At 39.4% G+C, this 19,575-nt stretch overlaps 2 protein-coding genes across 3 annotated transcripts in view; both read right to left on the reverse strand.

Moving 5' to 3' along the window:
* Window positions 1–8,875, reverse strand: part of LOC130116587 (F-BAR and double SH3 domains protein 2-like) — a 34,080-nt gene extending 25,205 nt beyond the window's left edge. The window contains exons 1-3 of the mRNA XM_056284535.1: window positions 8,449–8,875; window positions 5,968–6,065; window positions 4,583–4,628 (exon numbers count right to left, since the gene is read on the reverse strand). Coding sequence (XP_056140510.1) covers window positions 4,583–4,628; window positions 5,968–6,065; window positions 8,449–8,469 — 165 coding nt within the window. The 5' untranslated portion in view covers window positions 8,470–8,875. The remainder of the gene's footprint in view (window positions 1–4,582; window positions 4,629–5,967; window positions 6,066–8,448) is intronic.
* A 2,751-nt stretch (window positions 8,876–11,626) lies between these two features.
* The window catches only part of LOC130116878 (protein FAM168A-like), a 41,387-nt gene continuing 33,438 nt past the window's right edge, over window positions 11,627–19,575 (reverse strand). For both annotated transcript variants that reach the window (XM_056284967.1, XM_056284966.1), the window contains 3 exons: window positions 19,216–19,396; window positions 18,685–18,820; window positions 11,627–17,816 (listed from right to left, as the gene is read on the reverse strand). In XM_056284967.1, coding sequence (XP_056140942.1) covers window positions 18,705–18,820; window positions 19,216–19,396 — 297 coding nt within the window. In that variant the 3' untranslated portion in view covers window positions 11,627–17,816; window positions 18,685–18,704. The remainder of the gene's footprint in view (window positions 17,817–18,684; window positions 18,821–19,215; window positions 19,397–19,575) is intronic.

Consider the following 19,575-nt stretch of genomic DNA (forward strand, 5'->3'; position numbering starts at 1 on the left):
TTTGTGTTTCAAGAAGCTTCGGCAACAGCCGGAGAGGTTAAATTCAAGTTAAAAGAACTGAGTTCATTTATCCATCCTCTAGCCACACTTAAAAGACGATCGTTGTTGTCCAGCCCTGAGACATGCAAGGCGCTATCTTTGAACTCATTGGTCTCAGTGAGCCTGGTGCCAAACTTCTAAACTCACCACAAACCCAGCCATTGTAGGAGTCAGAGAGAGAGACAGAATAGCCAACTGAGCTAGCAGTGCGGAAACGACTGAATGGTGGGGTGGGGGATGAAGTGGAGGAGGAGGAAAGATGCGAGGATGGCGGAGGAAGAGACGTACAGAGGGGGACATTTTATTACTTTCTGTGACATGAATAACAATTGCTTAATGGCCATGGTAGCTTGCAGGTGTAGGCATCCGAGAAAAAGAGGCGGGCGAAGAGAGGAAGATGCAGCAGGCACGGGGGGGGGGGTGAGCAAAGGGGAAGAGGAGTTTCAGAGGCACTCTGACCCACTTTGATTCAATGGCGATGGGTGTCTAATTGATCACATATCAGGCTACAAGGTGCAAATGAAAAAGAATCCCATATAAACCAGCTATATGATAAGCTATATGATAGGCAACTATTTGACAAACAGTACGGAAAGTCAAACTGTACAAAAAAGAGGGAAATTACTGAGATCAAAATATTATGAGGGAGACTGCAGAAATGGAAAAGGAAATATTAAACAAAAACTGATTATTTAAATAAATTAATCAACTTCAGCTCCACAGTCAGATACTAACTTTGCAGAAAATACTTTAGATATATGTTGCTTTAGGAAAAAAAAGTATCTGAGCAAACAGGGTTGGCTGACTTTGACAATGAAAACCACAAAATCCAACAACTCGTTTCTAAATTTTCCTGAGCCACTGGCCAATCTCATATCTCTCAAAACAGAGTGTTCATGTCATTTTTGCAGCCTGACTCCTCAGGTTTCTTTGCCAACTGTGACTGGCTGACTTGTATCACCGTTATTTTATGAACCCCATGACATCAATGGCATTCAATATTAAGACTTAAATATCTCATTTCAACTGCTGTGCTTGCTAAACCACAACTACCAACACATTTACGTAATGAGAGGGGCATGCTTTTACTGGTTATTTTTCTGTGACTTTCTGTGGAGCACCTTGATTAAAAAAATAGTGCTTATAACATCCTCTAACACCCAGACATTGCACTGGTGGGGATGGCTACAGAATGTTCTTTGATTGATTTACCAAGTTGTTTTGGTTTGCAACTATTTTTTAATCAAACATTGTAAGATGCATATAATAGTACTGTGAGCTTTCAGGTTCAAATCTTCAGACCTAAGCAGGAGGGAAGGGTGTAATGAGCAGCTTTACGGGGCTTGTATGTGGTTCTTAGCAATCCGCGAATAATTCAACAGTCTCGCAGTTATGATGGAAAATAGGCTCTTCAAAACAAAGATGCAACACAAATGCATGTATGGTGCACATGCACACACATCCTCACAGGGCTACAACAACCTGGCTGCACAGTGACCTTCGGCATCCTGGGAATACCAACACACAGCTGTGAGGACCGAAAAACAGACATTGGGGGAAGTAGCTAAATATCAGTTGATGGGTACTAACCCAAAAGTTGGTTGTCAGTGCAACGGTCCGTACTGGATCTCATAATAATCCACAATGTTTGACATCCAATGCTTGGGGTTATTTTTTTATAGATCCAGGGAGTTACTTTAATTCATTTACAAGTCATTATGTTCAGTTTACTTTTTTTTTTTTAAATAAACTATTCTAGCGTTCATGGCAAGCTTTTTTATCTATTAGTTCTTTTATTACTTTCTTATTTCTTTGCCTCACACTTACACCATCAGTTTATGTTTACATGGAAAATTTTAAGGGCACTAAGGCCCACACCTTTGCATTTATCCCTTTTGGATGCATGTTATTTTAACGATACAGCCCAGGAAACTTATTCTACTGTTGCAGTATTCGCAAGTGGGTCCAGAATAGATTATCAGATTATCGCTTTAAATATAGATAAATGATGGAAGGAACGAGTTAGTGACAAACTTTTGATTAAAGGGTTTAAATGGTTTGAAATAACCCCATTTATCTAAAACCTAGTTATACACTGACTCCTAATAATATGTATCGTAAGTACGTCGGCTCTTCCAATGTGTCCTGTGGTCACCACGCACCCCTATTGTAACTGATCAGTCGGCGCAGTGGCAGTCCTCAAACAATGTCAACTCCTTTTCCTGGCCTATCTTTGTATATTTTTTTTTTTGGATGATTTTTACCAGAACATGACTGTTCCCATGTTTGTACCGGCCAGCTCCAAATAATCACAATCTGAGCACCAGCACTGACATCAACAGCGTTTACCATGTCAGCTTCCATGAGTCTCACAGTAAACCAGTGAAGGAGTTCATCAACTCGTGCATTGGTAAGATACCAAAGTTTTATGAAGGAACAACCCAGAGATTACTTTTTTTGAATAAATTGTTTATGGCTGATATGGAGTCATACCAAGTCTTGCCTCTAACATTTTTTCAAGCTTATGACTTATGATCCCATGATAAAAACTATTAAGGGAAGTCACTGCCTCTCTCCAGACATGTTTTTCTTTTCTTTTATTCTTTATTTTTGACAAAGGTTGAATATGAAGTCATTCATTTGTTTACTGTTCACATCACTGACACCGTTAAGGCATACACTGATTCTACTGCTGCATGCTCAGTTTGCAACAGTGCTCAAACCCAGCTGGTAAATAGCGGTTTCATATTTCAAGTCCATCAAAAACCTGGTGACATTTTTGACGTATCGTTTCTAAAAGCTGGCGATAAAAATAGATTCAGCAAAAATCGAGCTGCCATAATCTGGTCATGCCTACCTCGAGTTCAACCTTATTCCGATAGAGCAGTTTCAAAAGCCCAAGTAATGCCTTTATTGTTTTATGATCAGGTTATTCATTTGCATGTACGTCAATATGCATATTGTCACTAGGAAAAGCATGAATACGAGCCACAGTACTCATAATTTAAAAGAGTAGCTCTGCATCATATGGTTTCACTTACATTCTAGTTAAAACTACTATACTAACAGTTGGTGAGTCCAAAAATTAGCTTAACATCTATTTTTAAAATGCTAAGCAACACACTAACCACTATCAAAATGAATTCTACACGTACATAGGACAAATAAAGTAGTCCTCTCACCCTTAAACATGAGATTCAAGATGGTCTTGCTTACTTATTTCAAAGAGCCTCTCAAAAGTCTCCCCAACCCTTTGCTGCTTTTCTGTTCTTGCCACCACCTTAAACCACCTTTTCAAAAAAGACATTCTAACTCTACAATCAATGCAAATTAAAATTCAACATACTAATAGGCAAGCACATTGCCAAACATTTGAAGTTTTTTCACGTCCCGACGAAGATTAAAATATGATGTCTACTATTTTATCAGGAGGACTGTATTTTGATTTATATATGAATTCAGGCTTACAAGATATACTGACAACCAGAAAGATCATTAAGCTGACAGAAACAATTTAACAATCTTTAAAGGTGCTGCTTTTGTAGCCAATTACAAATGGCTCCGAGTGTGTGACACAGAAATTATGCATGTACTCATGTGCATGTGGCGATCTATAATAATTAGACCAGTATTTTACTCTAAGCTGTGAAAGTTTGGAAAATCTATCTTTTCGATCTTTAAAGATAATATTTAGCTTATCCATATGTGTGTGTCTGTCCAGTTATTTTCCCTGTCCTTGACCGAAGCCAATGTTGTGAATCTTTTATACAAGGTGACATACATGATAACCTGACACCAGCCGCGACACAAGGGAACATCACAAAGGTCTTTTTTTCCAAGAGGTAGGGTTGTAAAAACCAGCGATGCCACCTTCCTCCTTTCGTTCTAAATCGTGGCCATTTAAGTCAGCATCTTGTTAGCAGTTGTTCTAGGTTTGAAAGAGAAGGTAGAGCATTGCTTAACAATTTACGCCTTTTCAAGTACAACTCTGCCTGTAATTGATTTGTGAAGCTTGATGAATGCCATGTGTGTACTGTACATTATATTGTGTATTCAAGCCAATTCCAGCTCACGATCAGATACACATGTGCAAACAGTCGCATAAGGTTACTAGTTAGATTACTCCACTGCTGTACCCCTTTACTCGCAGTGGTGGTGGACATTCCACACAAGCCTGCAAACCCGGGAAAGAGCCAAGACAGAGAGAGGGGATTTTAAGACTGTCAATTGACATTGCCAGGAAGCTGTGGGCAAAACAACACAGTGACGAGGAAATGGGCCCAAGGGTATCACTGATGGACGTAGTCAGTGAGGTAGTCACTCTATTCATGAAATATTGTGTCATAAATGAACCAAGACCTTTCAAAGGACTGCAATCCCATCACGTAAACTCCGACTAGAAGTCAATATGGTACTTTTGGGACAAACATTGTAAAAAAACAGGTTCTAGTTTGAGTTCCACAAATGGTAAGGCAGAGCAGGGATGATCGCATCAAGTAACAACTGCACTGTGAAAAAGAATAGACAGTTAAGATTTACTCACATGGGCATAGTCCCTCTCTACAGCTGCCTTCTTTTGGCTAAAGGTCCTGAGGAACAAGCACAAAGGACAATCTGAACCGATAGCACAATTTACAGTCATGGTCACAAAGGTGCTTACAACAGGTTTTAATATTGATCACAAAGTTGTATTGTATTGTTGACAAACTATCCATTTCTTAAATCTGTTTAGCTGACTCGATATCCTTTTCATTATGCAACTCCTGTTCTTTCCGAGAAATTTGTGGTTGCAGGAAAACACTTTATAGTACTCACCCTGTTCTCTTTTGTGTTCTCTGCCTGTCCAAAAACCAATTTAGCAATACAGTTTCCTCCTGATAATATTCTTTTGTCCAGCTAAGGTCTATATATATATATATATATATATATACATATATACAGAACTGATTTTAAACCATTTTAAATTTCACTTTCTTTCCTCACAACTCTATCCAAGACTACTTCTTTCAGCTGCATTTCAAGAGATATTTGACGTGATAAGCACTGACAGATGCCTTCACTGAAATACATTTCTTGAGTCTAAGGATTTATTTGCACTAACAATGCTGCAATTGACACTGACTTTTTTACTTTTTTATTGGCCTGGCAACTTCGGAATTCTTCAAGGCCAAAACTAGTAAACCTCAGTAGGCGTTTCAAAGGGAATAACTATACTAGTTTAATTCATTCCCTGATACAAAAGTCAAGGTTCAGGAAAGACAGGTGGGTGACCTGATACAAACTTGAAGTCAGAGTGGTTATTATCAAGTCATCAAAACATGTGACGACTAGTCTACAATACACGAGCATATGTCACTCCCCCCATTTGCTCTCTTCCCTTTCTTTCTGCTTTTCCAAGGCTTCTCTTCTTCTTTCTTCCACCCCACCCATCCCATCTCGCTCCAAATTCCTGTCTTACCCAAGCCGTCCAAGAGCTTGTGCAAAAAAAGCAGATGCTACCTAGACTCATTTTGCTGAATCATTTCTCTTACAACATCAAATATCCCTTACATGTTCTTTGTGATTGCATTCACTTCTTTTATCTCTCAGTAATGATAATGTGTCTCTCTCCCAGCAAACAATCCAGGGCATGCAGAACATCTGGAGTCTCTCCCTGACCCACACTCCCAGCTGTTTGGAGGGGCAGAACCCTACTCCCTCCAATGAACCACAAACAGGAAGTGGGGAGCCAATAGGCTGTCAACTCAACCCAAGACTAAGGCTGGAAACATAACCACAGCCTCTTCTTTTTTACTTTCAGATACCATTTCATCTGAACGTAGCGTTGAGAACGAGAAGGGTTATAGGTTGTTTCCAGATGCAGGCTAACGTCTCTCAAAGATCAGCAAATGAAATTCCCCATTTATAATTTGAACTCTAGCCTCTCACCTCAGGTCCTCCAGAAGGTCACATTCTGTCTGGTGTTTGATGTGTAATCTGCTCATCTGCTCTGCATGAATCTGTTTCAGCTCCTGGGTAACTCTGACCTGATTTAAAATGGAAAAACATGTCAGAGAAACGACTCAAACAAAGCAACCAAGCTATGAATATTCTTTTACAGGACATTGAATATTGTTTTCAAGTACATAGTTCCTTCAAATACTGTATAAAGCCTTCAATACCAAGACATTCAAAGCAGTATCTAAACGAAAGGGGAAAAAAATCACTTGTAAAAAGTTGGATCAAATGTCCCTCAGATGTCTTTATGAAAAGCTACTCAATGAAAATATAATGACTTAAGGCCTGTTTTCCTACAAATGAGCTCACTGGGTGGAACTGAAAGAATCCAGAAAATTCTCTCCGTTTATTAAAAAGTCATTGGTGTTCTTCAGGTAGAAGCTAGTCTCTTGGGCTCTGTGGATGTGGTGAGCTGGCTCTCTGGACTGCATATTGGCTATGGGCCCAATGACTTGGTCTCAGTAATGATAACTATGATAGTAGTTGGCTGGGAAACCATTTTTGTTTTGATTATTTCCACCATGCTGAAAATACAATCTGTGCAAGTTTAGATGAGAAGGTACAAAAAGTCATTTGTTGTGCAGAAAATTCCAATTTTAATGTTGTCGACATTTCATTTGCACCACCAGCGCTCAATTTTTGACACAGCATACATAAATCTACCCATGTAGCTTTTTAACCCCATCTCTTGCTGGGACTGCTGCACCATAACTATTCAACAAAAAAAAAAAGTCAACAAATACAAAACAGAGCTGTCTTCTCTTTGTGGATGTCGAGCCAAAAACCCTTTTACAAGGATGTAAACAGTGTCAAAAGGGGGAAACTTTAGATTGTCAGTAACTTAAAGAATAACAGTGGATTCATCTGATATGAGAAAGAAATACGATTCATTTATTCTGCTGGAAACTGCTGAAAAGTTGGTGTGAATGGGGGTTTAAAGACAGAGGAAGCAAAGTGGAAAATTAGCAAATAAGTTCTATTAGTTAAATGACAATTCAGATTTTAATGAGAATATCAGTATGAAAGAATTTCAGTTTCTCTTCATTCCAGATCATAATTCTGGTATCATATTTGCATGGCTTCTGCATAAATAAATAGTACAGGTATAAATAACAGCCACTGACACCGCATTGCTTTCTGTTCCTTAATGCTACAGGTGTAGCCGCCTCTATACCATAGCCAAGCATGTTTATAACTCTATGGGCATGAGCACGGTTCACAAGTTAACCATCATTTTTAAACCATGCAATAGTATAGTATTCGACTTCACAACATACATATATCCCTAAGTCAATTATTGCACAACACGAGATAACACCAACTGATTACATACACAAACTAGATGTCAATTGTTCCTGGGTATTAAGAACTTAAAACTTTGACAATATTTTCCTGCAACAGTTTTATATGCAACATAAAAACGTAGGAGACAATAATGCATTTGTATTAGATAAGTTTGTTAAGTGGTTAAATCAGGACTCGCGTGACACCCTTCACGCGGCTGCAGAACCAACACATGGGCGCCTGCTGTAACGATGAACCCAACACTTCAGCACCTTAACAAGGGTTCTCCAGCAAACACACACAGGAAAACTAACTTCCCCACCACGCTCCGCATTTCAAGTGACCGTTTCCCTTTTCTTCAAAGGTAGACACACCACAATAACAATAAATCAGACAAACATCAACTAATGATTCAAATATGTTATCACTCTTAATAGCCCACTAATGTCCAATACTAACGTGCAAAAACAAAACAAAAAAAACTGTCAGCGTCACTTCTGCTACACACAAAAGTGATCCCAGTTGACCCTTATCTCACTGAGTCTGTTTTGTTTTGTTTTTTAAACGATTAACTCGTATACACGGCGTTGTTAAAACGGCCTCGTCTTTTCAAAGTTGCCCGGGCTTAGAAATGGTCAATATCTGCGCCTTGTGTTTGAAATATGATCCCACGTAAACATGTTGGGATAGCGTCAGCCCCCGGCTGCCCGCACGTAGCGTTAACTGAAACACGCAGTAGTCTTGCTCCTTTGTTTTGGGGGGTGAGCCAAATCAGCATTTTAACGACAAAGTAAACACCTTTCTTCTCCTCCCCTCTTCCCCAAAATAGAAAGAGAAGAGAAAAAGTGTACACACGGGACATCTTGGGACGGTTCTCTCCTCTACCGCTATCCCGTGAGGCAAAGCCAGGGGGACGGGGGGGGGAGTTAACTACAAAAACTAAGAACAACACACGTTTGTCGATTACAGAAAGCAAACGGAAGGATTTTGTTTTAAATGATGCGGTTGGAGACGGGGCGAGCACGTCGTGTTTCGCGATGCGCGGTTTTCGTCGAGACATTTTGCAGACAAGTAAGTTAGCCAACAACGGTGGTGGTAGTGGCGGTGAGGGGGGGCGGGCGCACTCACCTTTCTTGGTGGGGGTTGCATTCTAATTCCTTGACATAAAACTTTTCCGTGCAAAAAAAGACGAAACTTTATCCGAGGAAACTTTGTGCAGAGGTCGCGAATAAATGGGAATTACATAACGGAAAAGCACGTTCGGGTAAGCTTCAGCACTGGGTCAAGCGGCCATGACGAACCGAGCGGGCAAGGCTGTACCGTCAGAGTCCTGTTGAAAATACGCTGTGGCCCCGGGGAACAGAAAAGCCAAGTTTGCGATTCGGCGGAGTTTCCGGTGGCGGATTGGCGGAGGACGACGGCGACACGCTGAGGAAGTGCGGGGGAATAACGACAGATTTCATCCCCTGCTAGAGAATACTCGTAGTAAACGTGGAGTTTCGGGAAAATAGATGACACGTCTGGCAACTACACATTTGGGGAAATAGATGGCACGTCTGGCAACCACACATCTCTCTCTCTCTCTCTCTCTCTCTCTCTCTCTCTCTCTCTCTCTCTCTCTCTCTCTCTCTCTCTCTCTCTCTCCCTCTCGCTCTCTCTCTCCCCCCCCCCTCTCTCCCTCTCTCTCCCTCTCTCCCTCTCTCTCTCCCTCTCTCTGCGGCGTTTCACATCTAGGCCCACCTCTTATTTAGGGATCCTCCACAGCATCGCGTAAACCAAGACACAGTCGAGTTTGGATTACTATCCATGCTTTGCAGTTGCACCCACTCCATTGGCACGCGTGAAAGAATTAGAAGAAAAAAATCCTCTTTCGGCATAAGAAAACGTACCTAGCCTAACTCCTTGGGAAAATGTTGTTTTTAGAATACATTATAGTCTTTGGAAGTTTTATTCATAATTATTCAAAGGAAAGTTTCTTTTCTGTTACCCCCCCAAGACTGTTTTCTGAGCTATCTGACTGGATAACTCTAAATTAATAACATCTGGGGTTGAATTTTGAATTTTAGCACAAGGGACACTTTTTGAGAGAAAAATATCAGATATGAGCAGGTGGGCGTTCGTTTTGATTTTATTTAAATACTTTTTCTTACTTTTTAAATATTTGTCTCAGTTTTTCAATTCTATGTCTGAAATCCTGGAAATGATGCCCCTAAATGAGTAGTATTTCCCTTGAGAAGCTGAAAATAGTTTCCTTTGCCAAAAAACAAAACAAAAAAACAAAAAAATACATTTGTAAATATTAGCAGAAGTGGAATGTAACTAAAGTACATTTATTATACTACTGCACTTAAGTATAAATTCGCGGTGCTTGTACTTTACTTGAGCGCTTCCATTTTATGCAACTTTATACCTCTACACCACTACATTTCAAAGGGAAATGTTGTACTTTCTACTCCATTACATTTGTCTGACAGCTTTAGTTACTAGTTACTTTTCAGATTACAATTTTTCATACTCTTCCTGTTTAGTGAAAACCATGTGTCTCCAAATTTGGTGATTTTGAATTTGATATTTTTCTGATACTCTGAAGGAGCTTAAACTATTTAATAAAACCCTTGGATTAATTGGAAAATTCATTGTCGCAAAAATGAAAATGGGCTATTTTCATGAACTCATGAAAAGCTGACTTTTTAGAAATTTGTGGTTCTAATGGAACAGCCACACTACAAACATATGATGATCTTATAGAATATGATGCATAGCTGTAGATTAAGCAACCCAACAGTATATAAAGTAGTTAAAATTAGCTCAACCTTAAACATTTACAACAGTAAAATGCAATATACACATTAATGCAACAATAATATTAATACAAAACCATCATATATACGTGTCATGATATAATATATAGTACAGGCAGGGATAGGGACACATTTTCTGCAGGATGAGTACTTTTACCTTTTTTACTTTAAGTACATTTCGATGATAACACTTTCATACTTTTACATAAGGTTTTGAATGCAAGACTTTTAATTGTTGTGGAGCATTTCTGTAGTGTGGTATTAGTACTTTTACTGAAGTAAAGGATCAGAATACTTCTTCCACCACTGATTATTAGTCTGTCTATAAATTTCAAAACAAATGGCCTAGAAAAATTAAAACAATCTTGATTGACATTGAACTGTTTTCACACAAATTTGATTTACACCTATAGGGAACACATTCAAGATACACATTCAAGCTGGCACAATACAGTTGGGTATGCAACTGCTTAAATTCGGTCTGCCATAAATGTCAGTAGAGCAGGATACACAAACTGGGACCCAGCAGAATCCCGTATGCCCTTGGAATGCTCTCTGTGACGTCAGCTGCAGGGCATGGATTAGTTATTGATTATCTCGGGCATACTGTAAACTACAACACAGTCAAACTTCGCACAGTCCCTGTGTGCAAATAGAGTAGTCTGCCTCAATTTAAGGATGTAGCCTATGCCCACATATTCCAACCAGATCCATCTCATATTTTCACGTGTTGTTTTAGCCTAATTAGGCATCAGTTGCCACTTTACCAGTTTACCAACACTAGACAACGGCGTTGCAGAGTACAGGATCTGTGCAATATTATCATTTGATACTACATGCTTCATGCCTCACCATAACTGCTCTCATCATAGCCTTCTCAAAGCACGGTACATCTATTGCTCATACTTAGATCCATCCATCCATTATCCAAACCGTTTATCCTGCTCCCAGGGTCGCGGGGATGCTGCAGCCTATCCCAGCAGTCATTGGACGGCAGGCGGGGAGACACCCTGGACAGGCCATCACAAGGCCGACACACACACACGCACACACACGCACGCACGCACGCACGCACGCACGCACGCACACACACGCACATTTACATCTAGGGACAATTTAGTACGGCCGATTCACCTGATCTGCATGTCTTCGGACAGTGGGAGGACACCGGAGCACCCGGAGGACACCAGAGCAGACACGGGGAGAACATGTAAACTTCACACAGAGGACGACCCTCAAGGTTGGACTACCCTGGGACTAGAACCCAAGACCTTCTTGCTTTGAGGCGACCGCGCTAACCACTGCACCACTGTATCACCATTGCTCACACTTAGATCTACACTCATATTTTCACTTTTTATACTTATTACATTTAGTTTTTGATAGTTTACTATTATACTTGGTTCCCTCTCCATTTACATATTTATCTTGCTGTTTCAACTTTCAGTTTTATTAGTCATAGGTAGGTTAAGACAGGGTCAACAATACAATGAAATGTGCTGATGAGAGTCAGCCCAGCTCAGCAGTAAAAAAAACAACAGACTAGCAGTAATATAAAAATCTATAGTAAGAACAGTGTTTTTATATTACTGCTGAAATTATTTTGGCTGTGTACACGTGTATGCACTATGTGCAGCCGAGCAACATACCAAGTCATATTCCCCGTATGTGTCACACATGTGGTCCATATAACAGATCCTGAACAATAAGTGGGAAGCATTGATTGAGCGAGCGTCCAATTCCATTTACCCTTATGTGATTAACATCAGAAGCCCAACTTTAACGTGTTCCATTTGAGCAATGATTAATTCCACAACAAAAAAGTGGATAACTTTGTGTATACTCTCTGGTTAGTGAACTTGGTTTAATTTTTTCCCCAGTTGTCAGACAGTAGTATAGAATTGGTACCATTGAAGAAGAAAAAACCTGTAGGAACACAGCAGATTCTTTCTAAATTTCTTGATGAGGCACAAAGAAACCGAACGGTGGCAAGCGGGCGTTTTGTAGAAAGATTTTAATGGTTTTTGAGTCTTCGACATAGTAAAGTAAATATAGCTTAATACGCAATCAAACCTTTCCTTATAGTATCTGTCACTGGCCTGTACTAAACCAACATTTAACAATAACAAATGTACACTTCAAATATACAAATCTGATGTCATTCTCTTCCTGGAATTAATCCTAACCCCGCGCTAAGAAATATGCTCAGTAGCTATTGCTGCATCATTAAGAAAGAAAGAAGTTCTTCATCTCAAAGTCTCGACTCTAAATTCAGCCAAGACAGAAAAAAAAAGAAAAGAGGGAAAAAAAATCACATCTCCCCTGGAAGACAACGTTTACATTTCTCTCTTAAAATGAGCATTCACATTAATTTTTTTTATTTTTTTATGCTGAATGAACAAAGGACACTTGAAAAAATAAACCAAGATCTATTATTCAAGGTCAACTTTGGGGTGCTTTTCAACCCTATACGTTGCACGATGGAGTTATCTATTTCACAATGAGCTTTTCATAATAAGGAGTGCAATTTGCAATTGGCTCATAACATGAGAGGGTGTCTAAGGGCTACAGGCGTTGATCTACACCCACTACCATCACACTGTATAAATGCTCTTAATGGGGAAGCATATGCCGCGCCCAACAAAGTGGATATAATCCCTTCTGTGTGTTTTTGTGAAAGGAGGCCTCGGGACGCCCAGCTCAAGTGTCAACATGTCACATGCCTTCTTCCTATATGCCTATGTGCGATATGTCATCATGCCAACATTTCATCATAATGCATTATTTTCCTTGTACTATGTCATGTCTAATAAGCCAATGTAACATAATTCCTGTGTGTCATGTGCAATATGTTATGAAAAATATTACAGTGTTTGCAATATGTCACTGTCATTACTGCAATGTCAATATACCATTAAATACACTAGCATTAGCAACTGTGTCAGCTGGAACAACATGCCCAGCAAGGAAACAAGAGACATGAGCTCTGAGTTAATATCAATATGTGGGTACAAGGAATAAGAATTTGTGCAATATATACATTTTTACGTGTGTGTGTGTGTGTGTGGGTGGGGGGGGGGGGGACATTATTTGTATTTTTTTTATTTCTTAATGTGCTGAAATAAGCTGATTACTTGGTTTTATGTCGATGTGTTAACAGGAAGGGTAAAACAGCGATGCAATTATTCTATAGTATTTTAAAACTGTTAACCCTAATTACTACATGTTGAGCTTGTCTAAAATGTGTGTTGCGTTGCTTTTTCAATCTATCCGTCCATCTGTGTGTCCATTCCATCCAATCACCAATGCATGCACATTGATAAAACCACGTATTAAAGCACCAGCCATTTTCTATCCCGTCATTGTTGACTAGTTGAACAATAAACACTTTTGTGTTATGCGGCGTTTCAGTGTCCGGTGGAAAACGCTAGTGAGATGGTGAAATGTACACTGGCTGCTGACAGGCTGCAAGATAATGATTTAACCTACTTGCACTAACTCATTAAACAGACCGGTTTAGATGTGCCCCTTAACATGTCCAGCACTAATGACTAACAGTTAGACCATTAATATCCTCAATCATATATCGATTAACATCAACTGATCAATAAAACTTTTAATCAAACACTCATGTTGGAAAAAATAAAACACTGAAAATGCATGCAAAGAAATTAAAACATTATTTTGAAACCCAGAGTTCAAACACAATGTTATACTTATAAATAAGGTTGGATTTTACAGAGACTTTAACCTCCACATAACATTCACATTGGGTCTAAACTATTACTCGTTCGCATTGTTTGGGTCTTGCATCACAATATACCTTTTGAATAGTACAATTATTTTTTACTTGAACATTAAATAGAAATGTCCCAAGACAAGGTGTTGTTCAATGATTAACACAATACATTAGTGTCTGAGATTCAGACAGGGGGGTGGGGGGGAGTGGAAAACTTTTTAGGTTGACAGAGCCAAAAAGAAAGAAAATGAACAGAACCGTGGAGGCCACGTGAAGCGCGAGTAGCTTTTATACGGCATAGATTATTACCTCTGATTCTTTGTGCAAATGGTATTCCCCTGACGCTCACAACTCCTACAGGTTTACATGAACAAGAGGAGGTATATTTTAGACCCAATTCTCCTCGTTATCGTCTCACCGTGCTTAAAAGCAAAATCCTTGAGGGATTCCTTTCATCCAAATGCCCTTTAAACCTGTTCAATCTGCAGCCATTACCCTGAAGGGTTCCAGCCCGTCTGCACGGACATTACATTTCCACCCATGTTTCACTGTAAATGTCCCCCTAGTGTGCATTACCAACTTCCTTCCACCCTGCCTGTTATTGTGTACCCAGGAAGCCGTGGCATCCTGGGCTGGTTCATTTTAAAATATTAACCTTACACGAACAAAGGGCAATGAGAGGAAGTCAGCAATTTGGCTATTAAATTAAGATTAATCTGATAATGCATTGCTCCATGGGTATTCATACACAAGTTCTCTTTTTAATAAGGTCTACAGCACAATTTCCCTGGCTACCCAGGGTTAACTGCAATGCTGCCACCTGGCGGAATTTTGTGGAAGTATTGAGTTAATTGTATTCCAACCATAAACGCAATGGCAAATTCCAGTCACATTTTCGCATCTTCAGCGTGCAATAATTTGGCACAAGCAACGAAATTTGAATCTATCGTCCCGTTTGCATTTCCACACGACAGCAGTTAACTGTTCATTGTCAAAGACCATGCCACACTAAATGGTGAGCAAAACTCAAACACAATTTCAGATTGCATTAACGTTACAACTGTCTACCTGATTCATGCTTTGTGGGATAACTGAAACCAAATACATTTCGCGATTGTGATATCATTACCATGGCAGTCTTTATGGTTTTAGCTAATTTCAAATGCAATCTGCAACCCTATCACCCTGCAACTCTTCATGGTTAACAAAATTCAAACCGTCATCAGTTTCATCAAGGTGGACCCATGTTAACCCCCCTCCCCTAAAAGAAGTGAAGCACAGACAGGGCTTCTTTACAACAGCTGGCTGGCTACACAAAACCCAACATATCTGTCACGGCTAACTGAGGTTATGATTATGGCTAACTGCAGCTGCAACAGGTCTGTGCTGATGGTGAAACAGAGAGATTATTACCGTAGTTAAATGACAAATAAGCTTTTAAGTTATATTTATTAACATTGTAATGTAGCAACATAGTGATACCCAAACAGCCTTGCAAACTGGTGAGCCTTTCCACTCATAGTAAAGTAACAGAAGATCACAAGCTATGATCTGAACTCAGGTAAGTGACCTGACTGAATGGCTAGGTAAGCAAAATGAACACACAGCTTGGCCACAGCTCCTACGATAACAGCCTAAAAACACATTGTCAAAAACAATACTGCTTACATATCCTGCAGTATTAAATGTAACACAATATAAATTGATAACAGCAATAACATAACAAGGGCCCCCTATACACAGAACGTGCCACTCTGTCCAACCCAGCCTCACTACAATATACGAAGAGAATGATGAATTTGTGACTAGAAGGATTAGAAAGATGCAACTAGAAACAGATTAGGCTATGTTACACATGCATGTAGCCCAGTAGCTGCACCTTGACAGACCAGATGATGGTTTGAATTTTGCTAATATTTAAGTGTGGCACAGTGATAATGTTAACGCAGTCAAAAATTGTATTTAAATTACGCTAACCAAAAGGTGTGATGTTTAATGAAAATGAAATTTATCTGAAAAAGAAATTGTAAACACTGAAGAGGAAATTTGTATGCAACTCACTATTGCCTTAATATTTTGTGCTAAAAACTGCAGTCCAAAGCGATAAAAAATATTCCTGTGTTTACTTAATATCTATTGGTAATCACTGCCTGTAATGCTTATTTCCAGCCTATTAAAGATCATAAACATTTCGTTTGTGGACGAGACAAATAATGTGTTGGCTTGAGAAAAAGCAAAATACATTTTTATTATTATTTTTTTGTTATTTTCCTACTGATGCTAATCTTTAGAGCTACAATCCTGATGACCACATTGTTCTTTAACTTACTGCTACCTATGTATGGTGATTATAGTTTGACATCCCAAAGTGCAGAGGTCCATTTGAAATGAAACAGTCTCCAGTTCTACCACACCACACACACTTTCTCAACCGTCAATTAAGAAAACATGGTTGAGTCGGGGTTTGGCTATTGATATAATGGAATCTGTTGGTAAAAGGTCTTTAAAAGCTTGTTATCTGCTTGCTAGCCAAGACAATGTTCCTGTCATCTTCAAACTTCCCACCACCTGCCTTCTTTTACATTTAACTGCATGCAGACGATATAGAGCACTATGTGCCAAATAGTTTTACACAGGCAAATCTCACCTGACAATAATTATGAAAAGGGGCAACTAGAAAATTGCTTATGATGTGGACAATTGCAGATGGGGCTGTTGTCTTAAATAGGTCAGTGAGAGAAAGTTTTAAAAAGGACATTTATTTGCAAGAAAATATTTAAGGGCTGTAGCTTTAACTTGCCATTTTATCCTTCACGCAAGAACATTTATCATACGTCTCTTTAGAGCCTTATATTTATATCCCGGGGTTAATTGTTTGAAATTTGGCGCAACTCCAAAAGTCATTGCACGCACACACGCACACACGCACACGCGCACACACATTTTATTATGTGTTGGTCAATATCACAACATGGAACTATTTCATTTTATGCCATCAAAAAAATAATGAGCTAACTCAGAGTGTTGTATTGATATGTACGCCCTAACGCCATCTGGGGCCTATGGAGGTGGATATCCTATACTGCAGAACAGTTTCTTGAATAACATTTGTGTGTTTAGTGGGCTTGCACGTTCATAAAAAAACTTCACATCTGCTCACTAAGATATCAGGGTACCTATATAATACACTTAAAGAAATTTCAGTTTTCTGCAATACTCTATAGATGTATAGTTATTAGTTCTTACTTAACTAGTGAAAATATTGTCTGTATGATTTTGCAAACATGTTTTAGGTATTCTCCCTTTGGAGTGTCACCGCAGCACAAGTACTCAGTGAATCTATTCCTACAAGTTAATGCACCACTATAAACTGGAAGACAAGCTATTATTAACTGTGCAGGAAAATGACATGCTTGAACGCTATCCCAAACAAGAGAGGGCAATTCAAGAGAGGCAGAGAAACATGGTATGACACGTGCACAGGTGGGTTTTCATTAGATGCCTGGAAGTAACCAGCTCCTTGTTCAAAAATGAATAAAGCCAAAAATATGAATCACTTAAAAAAAAAAAAAAAAACCCCAAAAAAAAAAAAACCTGGCAGCATATTCAGTCAAGTACATTCTCAAGGCTGAAGGAACTGGCTTAAAGTTGGCCACAGTCCTAAGTGCTAAAATATATGTACAAACACACTAAACATTCAAATCAAAAGTATACAACAAATGTACTTTACAACTGGCCAGTGTGTTTAGATTATAAAAGTGTTAAGAGCAAAATCAAACTTATAGAAACAAACGTTTGGCTAGTAAAAAGAAATTAAAATAAAAAGCAGCTTTTTCCCAAACACAAAGAATGCATAAGCCGGCCCTTGCACTCTAGTCTTTGTTCTTGGTACTCCCTCCATCTGAAAATCACCAATGTCAGACTGGAGTTGTTGTGAGCGAAGTTTGACTCCAGATCTGAGAAAAGTACAGTGAGACAGATGGGAACAAAATTAGCCAGACCAAGATAGAAATGAGGACGTTTGAGGGGCACAGGGGAAAAAAATCATGTGTTGGTGCACAACAAGTCAGTGAATCAATCCAATGGTGTCAATACAATCAGAGAAACAAATGAGAAAACTCATTTATGGGCAAAAAGTAGTTCTTTTAAAGAATGGTTTGTGAATGAAGATTATTTCCTAAGAAAGCATGAAATATAACTGAACAAGTATATTCATAATAGTTTCTTATAACAGCCTAAAGTCTCCTACACTCCTTTTGGGTTTTAATAAAACTGAGTTGTACGGGAATGTGGTGGAAAAGAGAAAGTTGAGTCACAAGAGGAAGTGCTCATTATATTGCCCCGTATTTGTTCCAACTCTCGCCTATGCCCACAAGTTATAGTTAGTTAAAACAAAAAAAAAATCTGATTGTGGCCATAAGTAGCAATAATGATGATCCTTTGTTGGGGAATGGGGCTCACCCAGCTCCTTCACTCACTCGCACCACTGAGGCTTTAGGTGCCACTTTTAACAACATGTTACAAACCCGCACCATTCCAAATGACAGACTGCATATCATACTATGAGGTAGTGCCAAATATATGGCAAAAGCCATGACGGATACAGACCTACCCTGCCAACCCAACCCTACATGGCCCACTCTCTTCAGTTAGTTGTGAATGAGGGTGTCCCTGCTACAGTGTGGCATTTGTGATATAGCGGCTTACACAGGAAGGTAAAATCCTTATGTTTCATCCTTGGTGTCAATACACTACTCACAGTTTATTCTGTATCTGTGAAACAAGTATTTGTTGATTTCTGGAGCTGTCTGGGACAGTGCTTACATGGGTTTGGCTCAGTAGCTCTACCAATGAGGAGGCACATAGCTATAGGCAGGGGTCCCCTGGGGCCGGTACGCTGGTACCGTCACTGGAGGTGCTCCAATATGCTGCGTGTGCTGCGGAGTGGTCAGGAGAGTGCCTGGGTAACATAGACAAAAGCACAGCTGTAATAAAGAATGCAATAATTCTACATCCTATATCTTCATTCATTGCCAAATTGAACATTTTATTTCAATAAATATACTCTATAAAACAAACGAGAACATCATTAAGCCTGAAATCTCTTGAATTATGTCGTCTTGAGCTGTTGTCTGGAGCTTAGACACGACTTACTGGTCTAGTGAACAAAATGAGGTATAATATAATGAAATATAAACCTTTTTTTTTTACTTTCACATCATGTACTATTACTCTTGATGAATGTTCATTTCAGTCATTTGTCTCCCAATGAAAGGAATTACTATGTCTGTGACACCAAGTATGCAACAGGGTACACCATAAATTTCGACAGTTTTTTTTTTTCAGGCATCTTACCAGCAGACATTGCCATAGTGGTGCCAGTTACCATGCCCATGGCCACTGTGTTGGAGCGGGGACCTGGAGCTTGAACTTGGGGTGGGTAGAGAGCAGAGGGGATGCTGTTGGGCTGCACCACTGTAGTATGGTGAATAACATGAGGCTGTGCTGCATACATGGGCTGTGTGTAATAAGTACCCTGAGACAGGAAAAACGGGATAAACGAGAGAATCCAATGGGAGAGGGACAGAGTCAGGGAAAACGACAGATACGTTATTCAGGGAAGAACGGCAGACGGAGAGAAAGAAAAGAGAAGGGTACAACGGAGAGAGAGATAAAGCATGGAATGATTTGTAGGATTATTTCAGTCTGCACAGG

The sequence above is a fragment of the Lampris incognitus genome, chromosome 8 (genome assembly GCF_029633865.1).
Source record: "Lampris incognitus isolate fLamInc1 chromosome 8, fLamInc1.hap2, whole genome shotgun sequence".
NCBI lineage: Eukaryota > Metazoa > Chordata > Actinopteri > Lampriformes > Lampridae > Lampris > Lampris incognitus.